Here is a 9,825-nt window from a genome sequence, read left to right as displayed (position 1 = left end):
CCCCCCCCCCCCCCTTTTTTTTTTGGGTGAAAAGATAGTCATCCCCTTAAGTTTGGGAAAAACCTTAGTTTCATTGAGTTTAGTTCAGTTTGTTTTATTGTGAGATGCTGAAAATGTTTTCCAAAAAGATATTTTCTCAGAAAATGTATTAGCTAGATATCTTTTAGCCTTTTATTAAATCCAGGAAATAGTTGGATATTAGGGGATTCTACAAGCTATATTTCCAGAAAGTGGCATGTATTACTAACTGTCTGTAAATTATCCCAATATTTTTACAATAAATAATTTGGCTATCTAATTGTTAAAACTAATGGGCTTCAACCAAGTTGAAACGGAGCACCTAACTTTCTGGAAAAAAATAAATGTCACTCTTTCACTTTCAGCCAAATGTGCCCATATAATAAGTTCAAGCAGTAAGATGTACTCTGAAAAAAATATTTCACTCTTTTACTTTCAAACAAATGTGCCTACACCTACAAGTTCGGCAGTAAGATGGATATAATTTATTTCTTCATTAAGTATAAGTCAAATTACATTATCAATTCAAGCAATACTGTATCCTCAATTCAGGTAACTCAACTGAACGAAGCACTGCCCCAACAACAAAGTAAAATATTAACCCGAAATGAAAAAGATCATAAATCAGAATTCATCCTGATGTCTGCATATTCAACACTATCTAGTATAGAAATTCCTTTAAATTCCTTTAAGAGATGGAATTTTTTAACTTCACTCAAAAACATAGGACCAGGAACATATTTTGTACCAATGAAACTGAAGCATATCTAGTGAAGCAACATCCATTCTCTTCCGTGAAACATTGATGCTGTCCTGGACGTAGCGACTTGTCATCTTAACTGGAGGTGGCACCCATTTTGTAAGCCTGCATCACATAAACTACAGGAGTTAAAGCAGTATGAACTTCAAAAAATTAAAATTTGGGAAAATTATGTACACACTGCGGGTAGTACACACCCTCTCTGACACACTTTTTCCTCCCAGAACATCTAGCCACTCCCTCCTGCCCATTGGCTTGGCATGGGAGATGCTAATACATTTGGGTGGTGTGTAGATCCCTCTCCCTTAAAATTTTAACCCATAGCCCATGCACAGCCAGTAAAACTGCATCACAAATTGTAACACAAATAGCAATGCTGGACCAAGGAACCCATATTTCTTGGATACATGAGCACGCTGGATATGTCTGCATGTTTGTTGTTTGTACTTGATTGAGTACTAACCTCATGTTATTTCAGATACTAAGTACAACAATATGTATTTCAGCAGATGACCTTTGGATCAATTTGTGAAGTCATGAATATCTTAATAATAGCAGACGATTAATAGAGAGGTGAGCAAAATCCATGCTTAAATTTTCCATTATTTTATTAGCCAATCAATTGAATCGATCTCGGATAATAAGGCTCTAAAGTTCACAGACCAGACCATCTTTATGCAATAAGAGCTATATCAAATCCTAGGGAAGACTTTGAAATTAATATTTCATAAGAGTTGGCTCAATAGATGTGGTTCTTCCCAAGCAAAAAATAATGTGGTCACCCTGGTTGAAGCCCAATCAGAGATTCACCCTACAGAAGTGAAATCTTAAATGCACAAAGAAGGAACTCACCCTCTGACCTGTTCCAATAATTCCGGTGGGCGCTCTCGACGAACTCTGTTGATGAAAATGCCATAGAGATCTTCTGCAGGACCATCTGTGGACCAAAGGGGCGTATCAGAACAGTGAATTACTAAATAAAAGTCTAGCAATAATAGCCCGGCCTTCATTGCATTCATGCAAAAAAGATTAATACATTAAAATTTGTAGAAGTGTAGGTGAACCTAACAATTGTCTATCATTACCACATATCACCCAATGGTCAATATTGTATTCTGGCATGACCAGAGCCGAATTTCTACTTCATGGATTCCTAAAGAATTTGCTAGACTAAGAACCTCTTCTGGATTCAATGCGGGAGAAGCTGAACACTTGAACCCAGAGGGAAAATGCAGAGTGGAGGATAGGGTTGTCACTTACTAAGCTCTGAGTTTTCTTACCTTCTTTCTTATCCACCTGCTGTGTCCATCGAGGCCAGGGTACACAACGAGGTCGACAATGGACTAGAAAAGTGGCGTGCCTGATGCCAGTGTCCTTCCTTCTACACTAATCTCAAACTTAATAGACGCGGTGAACAGATAGTATCATGTACGAGTAAAAGTGGGAACTCGCGAGACACCGAGGATACGCCTTAGATGATCCAGAGCCTAAAACTGAAGAGACCTATATCTATATGTACATTTCTTTTGGCAATGGATCGAGAGTTCTTAATAGGCTAATAGCATCAATCGAATTGAAAGATGGGAGACGGAGATGAGAGAACAGAGAGAATTGAACTTAAAGTACAATTTGTACAAATTGGATTAGGGTAAATGGGGTTACTGAGCTAATAACTCACAGTGATCGGCCATGTCGAAGGTGCATAGGCCGGCGTCGGCATAACGAAGCATGGCATCGACAGCATCGTCACGGTCGATTCTGCCCCAACCACCACTGGTTTGCCACATTCCGTTAAGAACTCTGCAGATATCCAAGGAATCGTTTCCGTTGCTCACCTTGACTAGCTTTTCCCCGCCCTTCTGCCCACATCGCAACCATTGAGCACCGAGTTTGCGAGGTTCCGATCGGCTCTTAGTTGCTGTTTTGGTGTGGATAAATGATGATTTCAAGGTTCCGCCAAGGTGTTTGGTGGGGATGGAGAGGAAATGGTAGTGGTGGTGCAGGGACGCTGCCATTCCTTCTGCTCCTTTTCGATTCTGGGTGGAAAGCGCGGGAGAAGGAAAACTTCTCTACTCTCGAAGGAGATAAGGTCACAGTGTCACGCTTTAAACGCCTAAAGCCTTTATGCCATATTCCCTGGTGTACTTTATTATTCAGCGTCCATCGAATCCGTGCGTCCTTCTGGCATCTAAGATCACATAACTGAGTTTCTCTTCCTTTCTTGTCGAATGTACGGCAGATAGACCTATAGATTGACGTGCAACCGTAACTTTCTTTCCTCTGAAAAAGTTTCCTTACCCGGGTGTTTATTTCCACGTGGACAAGTCTTGTAAATTTTTTTCAAGGTTAAAAAATTATCTTATTTTCCTGCTCAAGGAAAAATGTTTTTTCGTGAGAATGTGACTCTCGCATCAAATCATTTCATCATATTGGTGTACAATGTCTTGTATTTCATCACAATTTAATCCATGAAATATTGGTGCAGCTGTCTCCACAAACACGACGATAGTCTCACTCGAATTTTTTATTTGAGAGTAATTTTATACTTTCCAAATTAGGGTTTTTTTGACTATATATTTATAATGTCGATTTCTTTGTCTATAATGCAAGCAATAATGAAAAGTGTGAGGACAAACGTTATAATCCTATTTTCCATTGATAGTGAGGTAGGATCTCATCTCATCGAGGACGTAGGCAATCTTGTCGAACCTCGTAAATCTATGAGCATTACTTGTTCTTGTTTTTCCATTATCTTCTGCATCTTTTTAAGGTTGTGTTTCTACATCACCCTCCATAAAAAATAGAAAATGATTATTTTTGTGAATACTTCCCTATGCACTTGAAAAACACAAAGATATATATTTTTTAATAATTATCAAAAAATAGAGAAAACACTACTTGATCACGTGGTCCTGAACTAGTGAAAGGGTTAAGTAAAATATATGCCAAGACTTCCCACATGGGGGTGGAATAATCATTTGGTTGCCTATGTGTTTAAATGCTGAAATACATGACTGGATAACGTCCCAAGGGATTCATGCATTAGAAATTCCTCCCATTGACATATTTTACAGTGGGCAGAAGTGTTTTTGCTTATAATTTTTTTTTTTTTCGATAAGTATGTTTTGATTATTTCAGCTCGGTATCTATACTCTTTTCATTATATTTAATGAAGGCTATGCACATAATCTTTTGTCAAAATATTTTAACAAAAATATTCATAATTGGACAATTACAGGTATATTATGGGAAGAGATATTGTTTTCCTGTTGTATATTATTTTTTAATTAAAAACTATCCCTTGGTAGGCAAATCTGGTTTCTTTTTTTTTTTAATTGAAATTTGAATAGGCCACATGTTGGCCGAGATTGAGCGATTCCCCCAGCACTCATATAATATAGCTATCATTAGTCGTCACCACTCCCTTTGGACAGTTAGACTCTAGGGCCCGAGCCTAAATGCACACCTGCATTGGCAACTGGAAAATTGAATTCCTGTTATTAATAAATAAATTAATAAATTCAAAGACTTTATCCACGTAGGGAGCTGTATTTTTTTTTTTTTTTTTTGAAAAATAAAATATGTAGAAAATTGTACTCTAATCTGAAAGTTTCCGATCATGGATAATATTTAATATTAAGAAAATAATAAATAAAAAAAGTCAAAGCAATATGAAACCTGTGCCCCTGGAGGGGGCAAATTTATAACCCAGCTATTCATGGCAGGTGAAAATCTGTTGTTTAATATTTGTGGTCGATGCACTTTTCTATTGATCCAACGTTGGTGTCGAGGTGATATTGCCTTTCAAGGAATCTTCCTTTAAAAAATTAAAAACAAATTAAAATAAAGCACCACACATATATGGTGAAGGAATCAAATTGATTTCATCGTGATGTTTTCATTGTTTATTACAGGTCTAATTAGTCATGGTGTTTTCCCATTTTCCTAAATTTTCATTATTTTTATACATAAATTTTTCTTCTGGGGGAGATGAAGCCATGAAGATTCAGTGTTCTCACGGCGTACACTTTCTCATTCACATGAATTTTTTTTTTTTTTTTTTTCTGATTTGTTCTGAAAACATGGGTCCTACATCTGATAGCTCTTTCAAGATACCAATTGGTGTGGTGTGAAGGCTCTTTTATAGACTCAATGTGCAGTTTCTCTTTCATATAAATTTTTTTATTATTTTTTTTCTCACTTGATCTAGAAACATAGGCCCTATCCCCTATATGAATGATAGCTTTTTCAGGACCACCAATTGATGCAGTGTGTAGACTATTTCCTAGGGGAAAAGGTTGTGGGATCAATCCCTATAGTATATAAATGTGTGGATGGATGTGTGTAAAAGTTGGTGGTTATTGGTTCTATTAGCATCCAATAGATTGATCATAGCCAGCAACGCTCAGTAAGATAGAGTTTAAAAAAATAAAAAAATGTAGACTCCTTCCCACACTCGACCATGAATGAAAACCCTCTCCCAAATAAGATGATAAAATTGAGTAAATGTAAGACCAAGGGTAGGTTTGATAGTTATTCTATTCCAAAAACAACATTTTGTATCAAAATCAAAATTTTTCATTTTTGTGTCAGAATTTCGTTTTGTGAAATGAAACTCAAACATTTCTCATTTTTAGTTTTTTTTTTATCCGATTCATTTAAAAAAAATGAAAAAACGAATTATGAACAACAAACAGAAAATCTCATAAAATGAAATAATTATCAAACATAGCCTAAGTAAAAAGAAGATAAAATTGTCAAATTATTTTGCCCTTTCCATTCCATGCTGGGGAGGGCCCTTTGCACCAAAAAAATAAAAAAGTAAAACAAATCCATCGACAGCCTTACAATTATTAAAAGACAAATACCATCAACCCACCAAGCCCATTGGAGTATTATATTTGAAAAAAAAAATAATAATAAAGGGTCAAACGAGCACAACAAAGCTAACGCAGGAAACCAAAGTAAGAGCCAAAAAAGAGTCTAGAGAGTGAATGAAAAATTAATACTGCTTTTGGGCAAATTGAGTGGCAAGTTGAGAGTACCTATAAAAAAATGTTGATCTCACTTAAATAACTAAGCATCAAAATGATCCGTACAAATAGACCCCTTGTTTAAGAATGGAGTCGGCCAAAATTAATTTGTTTTTCCCTCAACCCCAATTTTCTGGGTTTTCTATGTTAGCCGCCACCATCTACGGAACATAACCCCTATAATAACGAACAGAGAGAGAGAGAGAGAGAGAGGGAGCTTCAATTAATTCCGTTTTGTCTTCTCTTCTTCTCTTTTTTCTTTCATATTTGGGTACTTCATCTACCAATTGTCTTGCCTTTTTCTTGTAAGTCAGCTAGAAAATTCAAGTCCGATCGATATGGATAAGAATGAGAACCTTAAGTTTTCAGATGAAGAGGAGGAAGAAGGCAACCATGGCAGTACAGAAGCCACTCGGCAACAGCTACAAATTCTTCAGTCTCTCATTCCCAATTCCAACAAGGTCCATATAATTCATTCCTTCTTTGCTTTTCTCCTTTTTTCTTTCTTTCTTTCAGTGTCTCTCATTAAATGTTGAGCTTGATTGCATGGGTTCCTTGATTTTCTTCTTCTTCTCTACTGATCTTTCAAATGTGCCAGACTGATTCAAGATCAATCCTAGAAGATGCTTATGATTATCTTCAAAGAATTCATCAAGAGATGGAGCAGATTGAGAAAGAACTATCACAAAGGTCAGAAGATCAAAGTGGAAGCTTATCAGGGATGAGCCATAGCAGCTGCAGTAACCCAAGTCTAGCACCCAAGATACTGAGGGTAAGAAAGGTCTTCTCGGTTGCTCATCTCTCTAATGAATCCTAAATCCTAACCATGTCTTCTGTTCTCTGAAATCAAACATCAAACAGGTGGTCACAGAGAAACTGTTAGAGGGCAGATTTGTGGTGAAGATCAATTCCAAGAAAGGGCCTGGTGTAGCTTCTCAGGTGCAGCAAGTCTTTGAGTCTTTGGAGTTGGATGTGAAAATGACTTCAATTTCAGTCCAAGAGAGAAACCCTTATGAGATGTTAATCACAGCTATGGTTGAGGTATTGCTCTCTCTCTCTCTCTCTCTCTCTCTCTCTCTCTCTCTCTCTCTCTCTCTCTCTCTCTCTCTCTCTCTCTCTATCTAGAGTCTAGATATGAATGAATTAATTAATGGGTAATTAAAGATAACCCTGTTCTCAAAATTGCAAGCCTCAAGACATAAGGAAAAGGGTATTGTGAATATCTCCTCCATTAATCCATCCAAAGCAGCAAGGCTTGTTTCATGGAAACCTCTATCCTATAAATCCAGTAGTTAAGCATCCCTTGCTCTAACTGTTAATTGGTTGAATGAATTAGCAGCGCCAAAGTAATTTTCCATTATATATCTACTTGGCATAAAAGATAGAACAGATAGGCTGTAAAGTGGTTTTCTGCGATTGATTTGGAAAGCGATTCTTAATTTCAAATGATTCTTTGAAGGTGACGAAAGAAACAATGACAGAAGAGGAGCTCCTTGATATTATAACGAAAGAAATGGAAAGGCTTGGTGGGTTAGTCTAAAATCTCAACTGGGGGATGAAGCTGAGGCTGTTTTAATATTGCTTCAGTTATTGGTTTGTGATGATACTATTTCTTTCTTTGATTATAACATTTGAATTTGATGATTTTACATGTACTTAAACTCTTAAAAGTGTGAACTTGAGAATTGCGAGAATTGAGAACTGAAACAACTTCACCATGAGAAGCATTAATTAATCGAGGTTGGGAGAGTTAAAGCCATGGTTGGGTCCAGCACAGGTGGGGGGCTCTTCTGTTGTGCAAAAGAGGTGGTAGCGCACATATCTGATGGCTTGGAGCACCTCGGACACTCATTTGTGTGTTGGGGTCCTTCCCAAGTGCTCCAGCCAACAGATCGGGAAGCCGGATCCATCCCCGTCCCATCCCCATCCCTGTCCCCGTCATCCCCCATTCATCAAACTTAACAAAAATGGACTCACGAATTCCATAACTCTACCCTTGAAAGAGTGCGTAATAGCTCACTGACTGAGCACTCTTGCACTGAAGATGAATGGGACTAAACGATCTGCCGAAACTGTGGGATATAAAAATGCATCGGTAGGGAAGTATTTCACCTTAGAAGGAAGCACCCCCGAGAGCAGGTGTGGACAAAACAGAAGCGACAATGTCGGCTTGAATCTGTGAAAAAGAACCACTCTAGTTATTGGGGTAGCCCAAGTACCCATTTTAAAACAAGTTAATTGAACATCAATCTATCCAATTCCAATGGGAAAAGTGTGCCACTGGCAGTTGGTCCACAAACTTCTTGGGCACAGAGACAAGGCCTGTCCTCGATACTTTCAGGCACAGACTCTACTCAATTCCGTAAGTCTCTTTGCAAAAAATAAATAAAAATTTCCATAGCCTAAGCCTGTGTGGTGGTCCTTTACTTGAAATGCGCCTGACTTCCAACCTCAGAGAAACCTGAGGTAGGGATGGAATTTTCCTCCCATTATTGATCATGTCCACGGGACTTGTTATGATCTTAACTAGGTCATCTTAACTAGGTCTGGGGGCTCAGAGCAACCAACAAGCACTTGGACGGAGTAAAACGGATCTTCAAGCAATGTTGCATTGGCTCAAGCTCTCTATTGGCAAAAGCTTTGCTTTGTTTTTCTGTCAAGTGATTCTGTCAAAGCCATAGGATAGGCGTGTCCCTCCCAGCCCCTACTGGCTTATTAGATGAAAACAAGGGTAACAATGATAAATGGGATTGTGGCACTCCAATGAATTTGGCAACCTAAAATCTCTGCAAGGTTTTCCAAGAAAACCCTAGACTTTGTGCAAGCCATAGAAAACCCGTCTAAGACCAAAAAATTTCAAGCCCAGATTTGGGCCGAAATAATTTTGCTTATTTGATTTCATTTTTTGAGCAAGCTTGGGAATCTAAAACTGAATACCGTATTAGGGGCTACTAGCGCGGGGTAAGATGGGGTTGGTTTAGGGGTGTTTGATTCAGTAAATCTTTGGGATGACATTCTTTAAAATGATAATTCTTAATTTTTGGAGTTGTTTGGTTCCACTAGGATGACCCTCATAAGTGAGTATCATACTTCCCATGAATGACCATATTACAAAGGATGTGTTTCAAATCTGAGTTTACCTCAACACTTAAACTCAGATTTGAGCAACCTTTTTACCACCTAGTATAAAAGGAGAAAGCGGAAAGGTGTTCTCTACGGAAGCCAATATCTCAATCCGCGAGAAACATGTAATAGCCTTAAGGCAACCAAACGATTTTTCAGAAAGAAACATAATTCAGAAGAATGTCTATCAAAAGATTGACATTCATATCCGATACATACACCATTTGATTTACCAAACCAAACACCCCCTTAACCTTCTAGAGTCCAGCCCACCCAAACAGCTAGCCGAAGGACCACTCCTACCCACCAATAATGTCATTAATCATCATTACTTTTAAAAAAAAAAACCCCGAAAAGATAGCTGAGTTGACATAGGACCTTCAAATCTTACAAAGTGTGTGGTTTTGAGTTCAACTCTTTTTTTTTTTTTTTATTTTTTGAACTCTTTTTACCTTCTTGAGGCCACTAACAAGGGAGTGTTTAGTGCTCTTCACTCGGTGAAAATTAAATGATTCGCATTCAACCTATATGATCCAATTCATGTAGTTATAGGGACTAATCAACCGAAGACTTTGAATAAAAAAAACAAAAAAACAAAAAAATAAAAAACTTTAAAGAGAAGATAGGGATCTTTGATTCCATCCTATTATGATTTGTCACTATCGAAGTGGGCCTCAACTCATTGAAAGGGAAAAGTGTGAGAGGTGGGCTCGGGTTCACTGTTGGTTGCAGGAAAAGTTTGAGAAATGATAGAGGAGATGGAAAGCCAAACATGCGAAATAAACATTGATACTGACTTCAGACGTTTTAAAATATGGCAACTTTCGACGGCTGACTCAGAATGACCAGATGGAAGTTAGAAACAGTGATTCTCCTTCTTCGAGAATCATG

The 9,825-nt window shown here is 37.8% G+C and overlaps 2 protein-coding genes across 4 annotated transcripts in view; one reads left to right on the top strand and one right to left on the bottom strand.

Moving 5' to 3' along the window:
- LOC122077689 (flagellar radial spoke protein 5-like) overlaps nt 1-2,922 on the bottom strand; it is a 4,840-nt gene extending 1,918 nt beyond the window's left edge. The window contains exons 1-3 of one of the 3 annotated variants that reach the window (XM_042643580.1): nt 2,457-2,922; nt 1,631-1,715; nt 767-883 (exon numbers count right to left, since the gene is read on the bottom strand). In XM_042643580.1, the coding sequence (XP_042499514.1) occupies nt 767-883; nt 1,631-1,715; nt 2,457-2,793 (539 nt within the window). In that variant the 5' untranslated portion in view covers nt 2,794-2,922. The remainder of the gene's footprint in view (nt 1-766; nt 884-1,630; nt 1,716-2,456) is intronic. The other 2 variants (XM_042643582.1, XM_042643583.1) reach the window with 2 other exon arrangements.
- Nucleotides 2,923-6,030: 3,108 nt separating this feature from the next.
- On the top strand, nt 6,031-7,529 carry LOC122079474 (transcription factor bHLH28-like). Its single transcript, XM_042645990.1, has 4 exons — nt 6,031-6,272; nt 6,410-6,583; nt 6,673-6,852; nt 7,271-7,529. The coding sequence occupies exons 1-4, from the start codon at nt 6,150-6,152 to the stop codon at nt 7,349-7,351; spliced, it is 558 nt and encodes a 185-aa protein (XP_042501924.1). The 5' UTR covers nt 6,031-6,149; the 3' UTR covers nt 7,352-7,529.
- The last annotated feature ends 2,296 nt before the right edge of the window (nt 7,530-9,825 follow it).

Source organism: Macadamia integrifolia, chromosome 1 (genome assembly GCF_013358625.1).
Source record: "Macadamia integrifolia cultivar HAES 741 chromosome 1, SCU_Mint_v3, whole genome shotgun sequence".
In the NCBI taxonomy this organism is placed as follows: Eukaryota; Viridiplantae; Streptophyta; class Magnoliopsida; order Proteales; family Proteaceae; genus Macadamia; species Macadamia integrifolia.
This window is presented reverse-complemented; position numbering and strand designations above follow the sequence as displayed.